This window comes from Haemorhous mexicanus, chromosome 7, assembly GCF_027477595.1.
Source record: "Haemorhous mexicanus isolate bHaeMex1 chromosome 7, bHaeMex1.pri, whole genome shotgun sequence".
Taxonomy (NCBI): Eukaryota; Metazoa; Chordata; class Aves; order Passeriformes; family Fringillidae; genus Haemorhous; species Haemorhous mexicanus.
This window is the reverse complement of record NC_082347.1, coordinates 22,361,652-22,378,989: the sequence shown is the minus strand read 5'-3', so window position 1 is coordinate 22,378,989 and position 17,338 is coordinate 22,361,652. Positions and strand designations below refer to the sequence as shown.

Here is a 17,338-nt window from a genome sequence, read left to right as displayed (position 1 = left end):
GGTTTTCACAGGCCGCTGGTTGGACAGGTAGCCAAGGGCACGGTGGTCAGTGGTGGCCGCGGCTCAGCAGCGTTCGGCCAAGCCCTCCCTACGCCTCAGCTGCCCGTGCGGACAGCGCTGGTTTGGGCCGCGCGAGAAGCAGCTCCGCGGCCCTCCCCCGCAGCCACCGCCCGCCCCGGCCAGGACGTCAGGGGCCGGGGCCTCCCAGCGCCTGCGCCGCATCCGGGCCCCGGCGGGCGGAGCGCGGACGTGGCAGCGGCAGGCGGGGAGTGGCAGGCGGGGAGCGGCGGGGCGGGAGCCGGAAGTGGGCCCGGCAGTGGCGGCAGCGGTGGTGAGTGAGGCCTGAGGGGGCTCCGGGTGGCCGAGCCCACCAGCGGGGCCGTGCGGTGCCCGCTGCGGGCGGACGGGCGAGCGAGCGAGCGGCATTGAGCCCGGCACCGCGCTCGGCGGCCCGGCCGTGGCCCGGAGCCGAGGCGGTGCCGCCGCTGCCGCTTCCTCCTCCGCTGAGGCCCGGTGGCGCCCGGTCGGGTGACGCGTCGGGCCCACCGTGCTGCGCGCCACGGGAGGCTCTACAGAGCCCCGGGGCTCCCCGGAATGCGCCCGGGCGGGAGCGGCCGCATCGCCCGCGGCCCGGCTGGTGCCGGCGGCCTGCGGGGCCGGACGGCTGTCGGCGGGGCCTGCACTTCCAGTGCCTGGGCTGCCCCGAGAGACCTGTCGGTGTCCCGGTGTGGTGCGGCGACAGCCGGCGGCTGCGAGTCGGGCCGTCGGTCCGGCACGGAGAACCGGGTGCTTCTTTTTGGTCGGGGTGCGCCGCGAGTCAGATACCCCCCTCTGCAACCTCTCTAATCTCCTGTAATCCGCGGATCCTTCCCCTGGCGTTTGTGCTGTGCTGTTCAAGCTTTCATTCATTCGAGCTTTGCAAAGGATGGTCATTCCTGGCAGAGATCTGGCGACTGAGATTGGTTGGATTTGGTAGTAAAACTTAGTGGTTGTGTGGCTGTGAAAAAAGGAAGTAAAGATGGCATGATCGAAATACAAGTGTAGTCTTGAAAAGGTGGTTATGCAAGATGGGACTCTTGCTTTCCATGTAGATGGTGCTTTAAATATGTTTTCTGTTGTTGGAATTTGCTTTCACTCTTTCTGAGATGCTTTTGATGGAGTACGGTGAAGCTTAGTTTCCTTTAGTTTGTTTGGTGGTTTTTTTTGGAATGTACTGATCTCAGAGGGACTGCAAAATCATCCAAACTGGGCTGTAGTTGAAGTTCTTTTTAAACTTACTGGCTAATAGAAGTAGTTGCTGGGACATAAAAGAACTGCTTACACTTATATCAGAAGTTATCCACAGGAACTAATGTTTGTACTGTCATTGAAAATACAGATTTTTTTTTTTTCCAGTTTGGTACTCAGTTGATTGTTAGCTATTTATGTGATAATTCCTTAAAAATATTTCTGGATCCATTTCTGTTACAGGGTTATTATGTAGTCGACTTTACCAAATATTGTGAGGAATGTTGGACAGAAATCACTGTCTGAGGCATAACATGCAAATTCTTTTTTTTTGTTGTTTTTTACAAACAGTGTAAAATCAGTGTAAAAATGGGAGATGACTATTGATTTTGTACTAAAGTCTTTGCTCTTTATTAATGTGGAGTTTCCATGAGTAAATTTAGGGAAGTATGGCTTTAACATAGTTTTTTTCTTTCCCACAATGTTCTCCTAGAGTAGGTGTTCCAGTTATGGGACAGATAGAAATATATGTAGCCGAAAACTTTGAAGGTTTCCTCTTTAAAGGAGACTTACTTTCAATCACATATATACATTCTGTGAAAACATAAATTTTTCTGTCCACTTTCACTTGGAACAGGTTCTTGGTAATGTAACTACCCTTTTTGGCTTGAAGCTGTGCCATTCAGGATTCTTTTATTGTTGTAGACAGAGTATGAAGAGGACATCAATATAAAGAAAATATAATTGCTTCTTAATATGCTGTGACACTCGCTCCAGGTTTTAATTTCATGGCTGAAAGCTGACTTATAGCAATGAACAGCTATTTAAAAGATTATTTCTTTTATTAGTGGTTTGGTGCTTGTACTTCTTTGAATGTTTTTTCCTGCTGTGGTAGGACTGTGTTATCTTCCTGTAACACTTATTATCAGAAGGAGGGTCAAAAATCAAAGGAAGAATTGATGGTTGGCTAAAGAAGGGCAAGGTACAGAGTCACCAACAGTAATCAACAACAAGGTCTCTGCAGAAGAGAGGTGGATGTTTCTTGTTCTTTACATTTGAATAGATGTGTTAGGGATAAATTGTGAAGCTAGAGCTTGTTTTATATGTTCAGCAAGATTCATTGTTGAGATAGTGCTTAGTACTTTTCTTTTAGAAAGTACTGAAAGTATAAACTGGCAATAGGTATTAGGAAAAGCTAATTGCGACCTTTTTTTGTTTCTTGCAAGTGATGGAAATTGTGTAATTTGTATTTGTGTAGATTAAGTCAGAGCACGGTGATGGCCAGTGTTATAATGTATGTGAAGAAAACTTGATTTTTGGTCTTATTCTATATATTCCCTTTCTTCCTTTTGACTTCTTCCCTAAATCTGAAACTGCTCATGTAACTTTTTCTAATCCATTGTTCTTGTACAAGATTCAGAGAAACTATTCGGATTATTTCACTCGTTGTAACGTATGTCCACATGTATGTGGAGGTAGCTAGGAAACAGAGATCCTTTGCTGTGGTTTTCTTGATGCTGTATTTTCAGTGACTTTTGCCTCTCTGGGGTTGCTCTTCAGAAGCCATGCTCATGGCAGAGCTTTTTTCAAGTCTTTTCCTAGAGCTTTATTACAGTGATAGAGGTGTGAATCAGTCCCACCAGGAGACTTGAGTCAACAAAGTATAAAGTGTTCTTGAAGTAGAAATCTGGTGGTGATGGCAGGGGTTTGAAGTATTGGTAGTTTTAAGGTTAGGTCAAGACTAAGGGGTTTTTTTAATTCAGTTTTTAATCACTTTCACTCTTGTAACTTGTGTACTGTATTGTACCTTGCCCAGGATGATGAATCAGCCTTACAAAACTGGGTTTAATGTGGCCTTCTTTAGAGTAATATGGAAGGTGATCATACCTTAGATTCACTTTGAAAACTGTGTCTTATACTTTTTGTGAACTGTTAAAACAAATGTTTCTGGCAGTAACTCAAAATGCATAGATGAAGATGTTACCTGTGGTGTAACAAGTTGAGAATCTGCAAAGGAAGGAAGAGAGAGTGCCACATATTACAACCAGATTGGAGTGGATTCCAGTATTGCCTTTTGGGTTGATTTGGACAAATGTGTGGGAGGCATTTGTTACAATGGCCTGTGAGCTTGCAGATTAGTTGGCAGTTTCTGACTTCTGGAACATGAGTTTCTTTTCTGAGATTTTCTACAGGAAAAAAAAACCCCACCCAGTAATTTTTTATATCTGAAAAGAACCAAGTGTTCCATGAGTGCTTGTAGAAGACCTAGTCAAGCTGTCAGTGAAACAAAAGCAAGGACATTTCCCTTTCTGAAGAGTGTTGTTAGCTCCAGAGTCTAGGTCTTTGTAAGAATAGCAAAACCTTGGTGCTTCTAGAAAGTTGCAGAACAGAAACATTAAAAGTAGTGTAGGCAATACTCTGAATTATTGGTGCTCTGCTTCTGTCCCATCTTTTGGAAATAGTTTTGCTTTTGTGATAAATTAAATATTTCCTTTGTGGCCATGTGGTTGATTTGAGTTGTGCATTTTTTTTGTTGTTGGTTTGGGGTTTTTTTTAAAGTATCAGTCTCCTCAGAAGTTGAAACAAACAGGCTTTTTCTATCTCTGGGACCAGTAAAAGAGGCAATAGCACCTTTCTGAAGGAAAGTAGTTTTGCTGTATGCCTTTCCTTTAGAAAATGAACAAGAACTGATGAGATCAAGCTTTTCACTTTCAAAAGGGACTTAACAGTGAATGCAGACTATAAAAAATGATGAATATGGAGTTTTCAATGATTTGGGAGATTTGCTCATTGAAACAAGCTCATATGAATCACTAGGTTTTTTTAAAGCATGTCATAAAAACTTCACTGTGGTCTGATTTGTTTGGATACTAAGTAATCTTGAAGCTATTGTAAAAATGTAGATATTCAGCATATTATTCCTGTGTATTTTCGTCCCATCAGTTCATTACTGATCTTCACTGCTTGTCTGTCTTGTACAATAGCCTTCTCATGTAATTGTAGCTTTGTAACTGTGTTGACCAAAACTTCATGGTCAGCTGCCTTTATACAGAGGAATAGAAAATGGTATAGAGTGACTGCTTCCTGCTTTGCAGGAAAATTGTTGTTTATGGTAATGACCACTTGTCATAGGTTTTTCTTCTCTAGCATCAGTCCTGCTTATTTGAGCTTTTTATTGTAACTGCTGAGTAGTAATATGGTGTTCAACACCATGTGTCAGTATTACGTTTGGCTTAGTTTTGGTGATGTGTTGCTATGTGCAAAGGAATATCCTCAGCATTTTTATCCAGTGAAATGGCCTGTTATCTCCATTTCTCTCTGTCTGGTATATGTATTATTTCTGTCATTCTCCATACCCCAGCCACCCTTCATATCATAAGACAAAGCATGAAATTCTCCCTTTCTCCATATCTCTTCAAGTGACCAGGTTCTAATTTACACTGAGATGTTTTTTGAGTGGAAACAAAATGAATGTTTGGTACAAATTACTTGTACTGGGGAAGAGGGAAAATGGACTTGCTCAGTAACAACTGTCTTCCTCCTTCTTAGTGGCAAATACGGTATTTCACTTCAGTGATGAGCAAGTGTGACACAAGCCTTTTGTTCAGAGCAAGTTAGGCACCAAAACAATGAAGCAACCTTGTCCACAGCTTCAGCACTGGACTTGTTCCTAAGTCTTCCTCCTTGACCCTCTGCCACTGTAGAGAAAGCAATAGCTTATGCTGTGGTGGAGGTGAACCTGTGCTGGCTGGCACATGGGCTAGCTAAAGGTCTGAGGTGTATCTACCTTTCAGCTGGGACACTGAATTAGAACCATCTTGTTTGTGTAGCTACTTTTTCCACAAAAGTGTAGAAGATTATCTCAAAACTCTTTTTCTGTAAGATGTTCATTAAATCAGCTTACCTCTCAGTTTTGGTATTGAGGAGAGAGCAACAAGCTACGGATACCACCTGCTCAGGCAGGAGGTACTGATATTCACATGAGGGAGGGAAGGCTGAAAAGGGAATAGTAAAAGATCATCAGGTGAGATTACCGAATATGCGCTCACAGCAGTAAGTCAGAAGTGGTTTACAAGGGACGTGCTTGAGTTCTTATCCTATTGTGCTTTAGAAAAATAAGAGAAAAAGCATGAAAGATTCATCTTCTGCCCTGTAGTAATTTTTAGTTCAAACATTAGATCTGTTCAGGGATTTCTGTAGGTCTAACTTGTGAAAAATGTCGTAGTGGTTATAGCTCAGGAGCTATCCTGTGGAGTACTGCTACTCTGCAGCTCTTCCTGGAGGAGAGACCTGTTTGCAGGAGCAGTGACTAGAAGCCAGGTTTGTCATTCAATCCAATTAGCAGGGGCAGGAAGAAGATAACACAGCCTTCCTTCCTTGTCAGAAAGCCCTGCCCAGATGTTCCAAGACGTGCAGGTAGAGGAGTTCTCTCCCTGTGTTCTTCCTTGCCTCTACTCCTTGCCTCTACCTTTGCAGGAGGCACTCTTGCTTTACTGTTTATACAGAACAGGAGGTGGCTGAGAGTAGGTCTGTCATTCCAGTCATGGTTACACTGATTGCCTGCCTGGGCAGTAAGAGGTTAACCTTTCAGGGAAGTTGGGAAGGGAGCAGGTCCCAAAGTCCAGACTTCCTGGCCACATTGCTGCTCAGGTTAGACTGTTTTGCAGATATAAGTCAAAGGTAGTGTGGGAAACCAGAATTTTTAGAGATTACATGTTATAAACATGACAGTAAGAGAGTAATCGTGTTTAAAACCACTGTGGGTGATGAAAAATTGTCATGCTCTTGTAAGCTGTTGCAAATTACATGTAAACTTTCAAGAGCAAATTACCTTTAAATATTTAAGAGATCTTTTTCTAAACAAAAGCCCTATCTTTGCCTTTTTACAGTTTGGAGAACAGCAATGTAAAATTTCATTTATTTCCTTTTATGAAAAGTTTAAAATCTAATTTCAGAGTAAGTGTTAGTAATCTTAGTATTGACATTTGTCATGTTTACTAGCTGTAGGAGGTTAAATGTAGTTTTTATGTTTTGTGCTAGCTTTCTTTTGTAAGTAATTAAATCTCTCTATTATGATATATGTATTTTCCCTTTATGGTATGTATGAAAGAATTTCTTCATGTGGATGATTCTTGCAGAGCTCTAGTTCTTCCAGTGGCTTTGCTGTACAGCTGTGGTGTCAGTTGCTGAAATAATTCTTTAGCATCATATTTTTGGTAATGTGAAGAACTAATCTTAGCATTGTTTAGCATGTGCTGATCAGAGTGTAGGCAAACCAGCTTGGGGCTTTTACACCTGATTGAGTTAAGCTACAAATTCCTGGTCCGGCTTTGCTTCTGGTGGCTGTTGCACCCCTGTCTCCTCTGTGTTAAGATTTACTTTGTATCTTTAACGAACGACTTCTTCATAGAGTTTGGAGAAAAATGTAAGGGCAGCATTAGTTATTTATTTTACTTTTGCTTTGCATTTTTATAAAAACTGATGGTTTTTAGTGAGTAATTTAATTGCCCTAAACATGTTTCTTTAGTCTTAGTGTAGGTAATCTCAGCTGAAGAGGCTAACAGTGACATGGAGTGTCCAAAGAAGTACAGGTGATGCAAAATATTCTTATGAGAAACGCACCATGAGGGAATCTCCTGCCCCTGAAGTAATCTCCTTGATTCTCCACAAATGAAAGGCACTGTGGGTTATCTGCCTGCTTCCTGTTGTAAAAATTGCCTGTTTGGTTTGGGGTCTTACAATAACAGTTTTACTTTTCTTGTTATAAAGTTAGTCAGTCTCTGTATACAGTTAGTTAAGGGAGTTGGGAATCTGTCTGTTGAGCAAGACTTCTTGCAAAAGTTTGCTAAGAAATGTCTCTCCTGTCTCTGACACTGTTTCAGGTCTTACACTTAGGTAAAACTTCTTAAGTGCCATCTTTGCCTGTAATAATTTTCTATTTTTAACACCTTTCCTAGGTGAAAATTTTGCTTTTGGAGTATCTTTGTTTTCTGAAACGAATCTACGTGGCAAGGACTTTAAATCATCTGTTGCTAAAAAAAAAAAAAAAAAAAAAGGCCATAGCCCCCAGTGCTAGTCCTGTTCTAGAGTCTCTCCAACACTTCAAGTAGCTGCCTTTGTGGATGGTGAAGCTTGCTGCTTGTAATGAGGAAACATGATCGAGTAAACTAACACAGAGGTGACAGCTGAACTTGTTCAGTGTTATTGAAGTGTTATGTTAAGGGATCACTCATCTGTATAATGAAATCTGTTTTCTGTTGGTCTGATTCTGTGAGGTGGAAGTAGTTCAAAAGATTTCTCAGGAAGCTTGATAATAATCTGCTATGGAATGGCAAATTATGGTATTTCTAAGGTGATGATCACAGGTCTAACCAGGATGAAATGCTGACTAAGTTGGCTAGAAAACATAGTTTCTGAAAGTACTGTTTTAAATAGCTCTTGTAAAGCATTTATCTGACTTGCTGTGCAAGAGTAAGTTATCATTAATGTTTTAGCTTCCCAAGTATCTTAAGATCTCTCACTTATTTGAAAGCAGTAGGAAAGCTGACAGGTTTGGTTTTATATCTGCCTAAAGTCATTTTTCCCCCCCTTTTTGCAGGTGAGGTTAGGTTGGGGATGTGAATACAATGAGTGTAAACCAGCAAGCTCACACGGGGCCTCCTTACGGGCAACCTCAGCCTGGATATCAGGGATACCAGCAGCCTGCCTACGGAGGACAGTCATTGCCAGGGGCTCCTCAGTCGCAGTATGGAGCTTATAATGGGCCGATGCCAGGATATCAACAGCCAGTCCCTCCACAAGGTACTGCTCAGTCAATACTTACTGATTGATAACCTGTGAATTATGGTGTGCGTGGAATTTTTGCTGTATGCTTACACAATGTCCTATTGCTGTGTCAACATCCCATTGTAAGTTTTCGGGGTTTTTTTGTGGTAGTGATTATCTTTTCTTTCTCTGTGTAATTTGCATGATGCTAAAAATCACGTTGTCCCATATTCTGAGGTTATTGTGCTGTCTCTTGTCCAGTTTAGTAAGGTTTACTGTTTTGGTAGGTCATAAAATTAACATGTTGAGAAACACCCTGCTTTTTTCTCTATGTCCATGTCTCTATGTTACTGAAACACCTGACTAGAAGAGTCTTCCTGGTGAGGTTATGTTGAGAGGCAGCAGTTAGGGACTGTAACAGATTTATAATTGAGACTGACTTATATAATTATGTAGAAAGATCTGCACTCTATCCTGAAAGATTGACGTACAACTCTATGTAGAAAGCATATTTCAGGCTATTTTCTCTAATGTCTTTAAATTCGATAAAAAGTTTGTGGATGTGGAGTAAGCTAATGTATTCTAGAATTTCACTGATTCTGCAGGATCCTATCCCTTGTTATTTTTTGTCTGTTAAAAAAAATAAAAGTAATTCAACTTTTGTTTTCCTGTTTTCAAAAGAAAGTCTGACTTTATATTAAAGAACTTCGTGAGTTTTGGTTTTCAATTATGTTAATTGCTTTGGGAAATCAATAGTGACTTTAACACTTGAAATGTAGAGGAGAAAATACTATTGCTTTGAATGCAAGTATGTCTGCCTTTTCAGATCACAGGGATGAATTCAGTTTTGCTAAAATAAGCACAACATGAATTTCAAAATATTTGTTTAGGTTTCAGAAGGGTGTTCTAAGGTAATTAGGACTGTGCTGGTCATGCTAATTGTCTCTGTGCTGTTCCCCCCTGCAAGTACATCTTCAGTCTTTTGCAACTTCTCAAATTTTGACACAGACTCAACAAGAAGGATAGAACAATTGAAGTGCCTCTTGTTGTCTTGAGACTAACAGAAGTGGGGGACTGAAATTTGGGTGCTGAATAATTGCACTGTTGGATTTTTGTCAAGAGTTAGTAGAGTAGCATAGTAAAAGAGTTAAGTGTGGTGTGGTAAAAATAGGTTATTCAGGTGCTCCATCTTCCATTTCTTTCCTTAATCCTCTTCCTCCCATGCTTTCATTAAATCTCTTCTAACAGCACTTTTAATCTGAGAGTTTTGAACTAATTTCACAAGGGGTTTGAATTCCTGTGAAAGTAATGACAATCACCTCTGAGCAGAGGAAAGCAATGCTGCTTCCTGGGAGAGCAGAGGCAGGGCTCAGCCACTGAGCGCTCCTTCTGACTGCTCGCTGTAGCCAGCAACTACATCGTGTTTTCTGTCCAGTGACTGGACTTGCTTTAGTGGGGGAGAGAAGGGGATTCAAGAAGAGCAAAAATCGCCACAGATTTGGAAAAGTTGCATCAGTGCAGCTATTTATAAAAAGAGGCTTTAGCTGTAAACAATGTGAAGAATGATTAGAGTGTTTGTGAAAAGAAACTGATGAGCATCTTCTATTAGATACTTCAAGAATTTTCAGACTTGACAAGCCTGAAAAGAATTGCTTTTTAAGGGAATTAACTTTTTTCTTCTCGATTATTTATGGTTGGCCTTTTTTCAATTTGGGACAGCTCAGTAAGGACATACCTAGATACCTTGATAACATTCATATAAACTTGTGCGGATTAAAAATGCAGATTTTGTGCCAGTAATGAATGAAAGGTGGTGTGACACTGATGGCAACAAGGTGGTCTCATTTGAACAACAAAACTATATTGCACTACTCAAGTGGTATATCTCAGGTACTTTATTGTTATTATGAGGCAAAGGCCATCCACAGTTTGTGGGGATTTTTTTCAAGCTTTTTTCCTGCAACCATCATTCCTGGACTTAGCAGGCTGTATTAAGGAAATCTCAGTTGTCACACTGTGCATTTTGGACCTGCTGTTTAGGATTGCTATCTTTAGAAGATAGAAATGTAAAATTCAGAGCCTTACACAACAGCCAGAGGTTGACCTGTCAGTGGCTGCTGAGTATGAAATCCCTGTGGAAGAGGGAGTCAAACGAACAGCACATTATCAGAGACAGCAGACAGGTTATAGTAAAAATAGTGACACTTATCCTTTCCACCACCACCTCCAAACATTGTGTTTACTGCAAGTCTTTGTGGCAAGACCTATTGTAGCTGTACAATAGACAGGAGAGAGAATTAATTTCAGAGGCAGAAATTTAGGAAACACTGAGGAGTAAAGGGAAAACTGCCAGTTTTATTCTGTAATTTCAAAGTAGTTGTCTAAGGGATTTATTTTTAAAATAACAGTAAAATTGCCTGGGGGACTGAGTGGAGAAATGTTGGGAGTCAGTACCATCCTTAGTCAGGGAGTGTTTTGCTACTGATTTATGTGACAAACCCTGACTCTTAACTAAGTGGAATCATGGGAATGCTATGGCAGTGATGATAGTCTTTTTGAGGAGCAGAAGTGGAGTGCTGAGGTGCTAGCTGAAAGTAGCTGCTTCTTGCTATGAGAATATTGAAAGAACCAGGACAATTTTGCCCCAGTCCTTTAGTCAGTCTGTTGGTTTCCTTCAGATGAGGTCATGCAGCTGAAAGTGCAAACGCAATTATCTGAATACCAGTAACCATTAGGCTGTAGATTGATTTATATAGGCTTGCCTTATGAAAATGTTAATACTTGTATTATGTAGAGACTGCATTTGTAATATGTTGTGCATGGTAGAAGAGAGGGAGTATAGCTTAAGGAACAAGGTGGTAGATTACATTAATTTTGTGTATGAGATATTTTCTGGACTGCAGATTGTTCTTAGCATTGGAAAGGCTGTCTCTCAGTGCTTTCTCTCAGGCTTCATTTACTGGTGTATTCTGTCTTTCCAGGTTACTTTCCTTCCTTGGGGTTTCCTTCGAAGGGCTCTCCTGTATCTCTCAACTCTGACACTTCTTCTCTTGCACCTAATTTCATAGGTAAATGGTGTCCTTTCTGTGGGAGTGTTTGTGCGGTGTCGCTTCTTCTGTGCCAAGTTCCCATTTAATATGGATACTTATCTCAAAGGTTGGGTACCTGATTGTTGAGGCAGAGGTGGGTGGGACATTTCCCAATCTATTTGTCGGCAGCATTCCAGAAGCATAAATAGGATATGAAGAAATAACCCTAGTAGAAATCCCTTATGCATGCAGATTCATAGATAAAACTTGTGGCTAATGTTTTCTGAAGTCTGATTTTAAAACCTGAATTGACCCATTCAGGTTCTGTCGGGTGCAGTCCTTAGTTTAAAAGAATTCCGCCTCAGCCTTGAGAGGGAAGGTGAAGTTTAAAATTATAGCATTGCAAAGAAGTGAAAATTCTCTGCAAACTACCAGGAGATTGTTACTGGAAGTCATGCGATTTGTGTAACTTGTGCTTTTGTTTAGGGGGAAAAAACAAGTCTTTAACTTCCTTGGCTAGACTTAGAATCCAAGTATATGTTAGGAATAATTATTTTTCCAAAAGCTGTGACTTGAAGAAGGAAATATCTTTTTGCAACTAGCAATCGAAATGTAAGAAATGCTGCAAGAAGCCATATTGTATTTTTCCTTTTATCAGACTAGTGGTATTTTGGAAGAGCTATTTCTGGAGGTGTTGATTTGTTTAGAAGGGTGTCAGAAGACAACCATATAGGCTCAGGGCTTTGAGGAAAATCACAGGCATTTCCCATTTTTCTGTAATGAGTAAGAACATCACAAAGATCTTGAGGATTTGTCAAGAATAATGAATCTTAGTCTATAAGCCACTAGATACCTCTACCTATTCTGGTGATTTCTTTTTCAGTGACTGTTTGAGAAGTCTGTAGTAAGTGTGATAGAAGTATATTTATGATGAGAACTAGAAAAAAATACTTACAAAGCTTGTTCTGAAGTAAGCACATATTTGTCAAATGGTATGCCTGTTAAATTTGGGGGGGGAGGAATTTGACTTAATGTATTTTAAAAAAGTTTGTAGGGTCCCTCCAGAAATTGGATTAAATATGCCTTCAGAGGCAAAAGATAAGAAGACCAAACAGTTCATATGTACTATCAAAGGAAATGCATTGGAAAATAGATGAGAGGTATCACAAAAGAAATTCAAAAGAAATAACGTACAAATAGGTGGAGATGAGGAAGTGCTTAGCCAGAGGAACAGTAAGATGAAGGTTCTGTAACTGTAGTTTAGAAAAGATGAGAATAATGAGATAAAAGTTTATAAAAATAATAAATGTCTCTAGGAGTAATAAAGTCCTGTCTCAAAATGAAGAACAGGAGGAAATTTAGTAATAAATAAAGAAACCCAAGAAATTATCACTTATTAATACAAGGTCTAGTTAATTCCTTCCTTGACTTTTCATCCCCAGGTTTGCTAAGAATTGGATGTAGTAGATAAGCATGAGGTTTCAACTCATATATTTTATCTTTAGGGTATAAATGGTACTGTAGGATTGAGAAATGGCTTCCCTTATTTCCTATTTTGTCCTGATTCCTCTCAATAAGGTTTCAGAATCCATTTGAAACTTGCCATGCCAGTCACTGTCAGAGTGACACAGCAGTGTGTACGTGTGGGCTTGGTCTCACAGGGCAGTTTTAGTCATCTGTATTTAATGATACCCTACATGTGAAATAGGTTCCTTTGTGGTTAACAGGCATGGTCAATTGTTCTAATTACCAGCATTGTTAATATAGTTTTAATTAAAGTGAAGTTTATATTGTCTTTTTTGGAAGTAAAAACTCCAGTTGGTCTGCTGGTATTGTATCCATCATTTTGTGGTCTGTGGAAAGACTGGTTTCTGAGGCAAATATATTTGGGCTGTGACTGAACCAGCTCAGTCTGAAAGATGGGAAAGTATTTGTGTTAGCCTCCAAGCTTGAAAGGCTGGGTAGAATGGTCTGTGGTGGCCCCCATTGTGCTATATATAAATGCAGTAAGTCTTGTAGTTTTTGAAAATGGAATCTGTTTGCATAGCCTGCTTACCTTTGAGATAGGGATGACTGACTTGTAATGGACATTAGATTCCACTGAATACTCTTGGTTTAGCTAAAGATAATTGGACATGGAGGGGAAGGGATTCAGTACCTTACTGACAAGATATTTTTTTTTCCTTTATAAAAGATGGTGTTGCCTTTTGAAGATGTTCCACAGCACACATTTTCTGGTTGATCTGTGTGGAGGTGGTAACTAGTGGACCCTGGCTAAAAATATTTGTGAATAACTAGTGGACACTGGCTAAAAATATTTGTGCATAAATTATTTGTTGCTCGTGGAGTATTGTTATAGCAATTCTGCACTTGAATTTTTCATGGTAGTTGGTTCAAGCCCTTGTTTCTATTATTTGTGATATTTTAATTTTTTTTCCTTATGTTTGTAGGTTCATTAAGAGCCCCACCAACATCTGGAGCTCCTCCTCCAGCGTCTGGAGCATCTCATCCTTCTGGCCACGTGGCATACAGTCAGTTTGAACATGGAGATGTGCAAAATGGAATTCCAGCCTCAGCAGCCCCAATGCAGAGGTGCATATGAGAAGAGTGAATTGTAACAAAATCCCACCTTGGTAGACTCATGCTAGGTCTAGACTTTTTAGTTCTAAATAAAACTAAATACTTTGGGGTTTTGTAGGATACTGACTTTTTTTGTTGTTATTGTTTTGGAGCAATGTTTTGCCACAGGGGTATCAGACAGTGAGTATATCTGGAGATGAAAAAGTTGTGAAAAGATGTGAGCAGATGTCAGTGACTGATGAAAACCTCTTCTCATCCTAAGACATTCTTTGTAGTTTTCATTTTCCCCTAAAAAAATGAGTTGCATCCACACAACTGTAGTATTTGTTCCTTGGCAGTGTGAAGTGATCTCTGGAGCATGTGTCAGTCTTTACTGAATAATTTCTTAGTATTGATTTTGGGCCCTCTTCTGTTCCTTATGGATCCCTGAGTTACTGTCATCTAAGGCTCTTCAACATCTTTTCCAGAACGATACTGCCACCACCTCTGTGGTGAAAGTGGCAATAGTCCTGGAGAGTTCAAATGTTTTGAGTGACAGAACATTGTAACATAGCTGTGCAGCCCTTACTGTTGCTCACCCTATAGATTCTATGCAGTGTTTCTGATTTGTTGTGTTAACTGAAATGGAGTTAATAAAAATACAGAATTTGTATTTTGAGCTAATTGATTTTTTTTGTTTGTTTGGAGAAAGGGATTCAGATACATGCAGAATATGTAATTTTTTTTCCAAAACTGAGCTACAGTGTTTCATGTGAATATCTGAGACCCAGATAGTGTTTATGTGCTAGAACAATTTTAAAAGGCACAGGGAATTGTAACTTCTTCTATAATGAGGAATCAGCTCAGTTTGTCATCTTCCCTCTCAGGCCACCTGCTTCTCAGCCGTTTCTGCCAGGCTCAGCACCCACGCCTGTCAGCCAGATATCTACGTTCCAGCAATATGGGCCCCCCCCAGCCAGTGTGCAGCAGCTCAGGAATCACATGGCAGGGATGACAATTGGCTGTACTGCAGCCTCTGCTCCTCCCCCAGCTGGACTGGGCTATGGTAAGGTTTCCTGGCTACTGAAGGATGCTATTGATTTTCATTTTTGCTAGTAATTTCATAAAAGATTTTTTCTTGTCGGTTATTCACTACCATATGATTATGAGAATTCTCTGGGTGTGGACATCTGTCATAGTAAACAGTAGTTTTCTTAACTAATAAGGTCATAATTGGGGAAAACAGGACTAAGACTATTGCAGGGGACAGTGCTGGCACTGCTGGACATGAATAACAAAGGAGAGTAATAACATCGGTCCTCGACTAGGTAAGTCTTGTGAAACACAGAAGAGTCTACCCCTTAGTCACCTGTTGGAAGTCTACATGTTTTTCCACTGTTGTACAGCAGCCCAGTCAAAAAAAAAAAAAAAAGAAAAGGAACAAGGGCTGAAAGTACTCTGAATGACTGTGTATAGGGTTCTGCTAGAAGTTAAGAAGACGCTCACTTAAGCAGTAGAAACTGCATTAACAGTAGAAACTGAATTTAGATACTTTTTTCTATGGTATTAGTTCTACAGTCTCATTGCTGTAGATTACAGGACTTTTTAAATTGAAGACTAGAGTTATGTCTTTATGTGTAAACTGGTCTGACTAATTAAAAATTGTTTTGCTAAAGTACTTTTTAACAAGCATCTCGTAAGACAGATTTTATAGGAAAATTAGGAGTAGGTAGGGGATACAGATTTCCTTGGCCTTTTGGTAACATGTTTGTCAAAAATTATTCTCAGAAATAATGCAGTGCTACATACAAATGGTGCTAGTTTCATGCTATTAAAACCACAAAGCTCAAAACCATTCTTGATCTACAGCCTCCCCCCTGAGTGGGGAGTTTAAGACAGAAGCTTAGTTCAGAAAATCTATGGATAAACTTGAGGTCGTTCATGTTTTGCATATTCCTGGCTTTGCCCTTTTTTTTATAGCACTGAATCCTGAAATGTATTCTGATTATGTAAAATAAGTAGCTCAGACTTTGAGAGAGAAGGCAATGAAATAACTATTGAGTTTCAGATCCACTGAAGGAATTTCAGCTCTCTGATCAATCTAGGAGAATGGTCATTTAGGATTTGTCTGTGCTAGTACTGATGAGTTCATCTGAAGATGAGAAAGTGGTAGATTTACTCAGGTGATCTGGAGCAGATGGGTTTTTCTTGCATCTTAATTGTTTTGAGGATAGAAGAAAATGATCTTATATCTTTTTTTTTCTTACCGGGTCCCCCAGCATCGGTTCCTCCAGTCTCAGGAAGCTTTAGTGCAACAGGATCTGGTCTCTACACACCTTACAGTGCGAGCCAAGGACCCCCTCTTACCAGTGTGTCTCAGGGTCTTCCTTTGGTACAGCCTCCGCTTCCTGGTCAGACAATATCAACTCAGCGCCTGCCTACTCAAGTTCCTGGTTTTACCCCACCTCCTCCTTCTACAGGGGTTGGACCTTCCTCTTACCCTCCTACCACAGGTGCTCCAAGGCCACCTGCCATGCCAGGCCCACCACTGCCTGGGCAGACAGTTGCTGGACCACCATCATCCCAGCCTAATCATGTTTCCTCACCACCACCTCCATCAACTATGGCAGGGCTGCACCCTGGGCCTCCCATGAGTGGTCTTCATGGACCACCTCCTCCCACTCATCCTCCTCAGCCAGGATACCAAATGCAGCAGAATGGTGAGTATTCCTGGGATAGGAATTTTAAGTTTTCTCTGTATGCTGCAAACTGAGAACTAGATTTCATGTTGTCGCTTATGGGCTCCTGGCTGCACATTAAAACTTCCCTCTTGTTTCCCTGTGCTCATGTCTGAGATAATATTGTGTGTCATTCTAAGGTATTTTATAATACAGGTTTTAATCAGAATAATGTAATTAAAAATTTCTAGCTTACTTGGCCAAAAAGGTGTTTAGCACTTAGTGCCATAATACTACCAGAATTTGTGATATTATGGACTCCAATTTGATGTCTGCAACTTCACCTGTTCAAAAATAGACATCAGAAATACTGAAAAGCCTTGTTTTATAGTTTTTTAAATTTGGGGCCACTGTGCATATGCAATGTATGTGAAAGGAGTTGTTAAATGTTGAAAAAGGAGTTGCTATGTTTTCTCCTTTAATTTGCATAATGGTATTTTTCTCCCTTGTAGAAGCTCGCACATCTTAAATGGTACTTAAAAGTAAGACCAGTTAAGCTTTCTGAATTAAAACCAGTTTTGGCTGGTTTTTAATCAATAACACTTAGAGATAGCTGGGATAAAGTTATCATGTGCAGATGTTAGGACTGAGAATTCCATTCCCCATGCAGCTTTACACAGCTGGACAGGTAAATTACTTAAAAATATCTCTTAAAATTCCTATGAACTGTAAAAATACTAATGGTTAAATCATGCTGTTACTCTATAAGTGATTGGAATGGTCTAAAATAATATGAAATAGCTTCAGGTAGCTACAAAACAAAAGAGAAAATCACACTGTAGCCTATTACTGTAATTTCAAACAAGCCAAAACTGCCAAAGGGAACTCCTTGCATATCTTTAATTTGAAGAACTGGGGGTTGTCCACTGTCCATTTGGCTGTTCTGTGTGCACTTTCCATTAGACAGTTCTGCAGGTAAATATTCATAGTGCGTGATCTTAATGTGCATTGTAATCAACGATTACAAACTCTAAAACCGCTTAGAGTAGTATGCTGGTTTGGGCTGAGGTAGAGCTAATA

At 40.4% G+C, this 17,338-nt stretch overlaps 1 protein-coding gene across 5 annotated transcripts in view; it reads left to right on the top strand.

Annotated features, from left to right (window-relative positions):
• Nucleotides 1–218: 218 nt before the first annotated feature.
• The window catches only part of SEC24C (SEC24 homolog C, COPII coat complex component), a 39,038-nt gene continuing 21,918 nt past the window's right edge, over nucleotides 219–17,338 (top strand). The window contains exons 1-6 of one of the 5 annotated variants that reach the window (XM_059851373.1): nucleotides 251–331; nucleotides 7,185–7,405; nucleotides 7,826–8,028; nucleotides 13,472–13,613; nucleotides 14,468–14,646; nucleotides 15,860–16,300. In XM_059851373.1, coding sequence (XP_059707356.1) covers nucleotides 7,854–8,028; nucleotides 13,472–13,613; nucleotides 14,468–14,646; nucleotides 15,860–16,300 — 937 coding nt within the window. In that variant the 5' untranslated portion in view covers nucleotides 251–331; nucleotides 7,185–7,405; nucleotides 7,826–7,853. Of the gene's footprint in view, nucleotides 332–7,184; nucleotides 7,406–7,825; nucleotides 8,029–13,471; nucleotides 13,614–14,467; nucleotides 14,647–15,859; nucleotides 16,301–17,338 lie in introns of those variants that run through there. The other 4 variants (XM_059851372.1, XM_059851376.1, XM_059851375.1 and 1 more) reach the window with 4 other exon arrangements.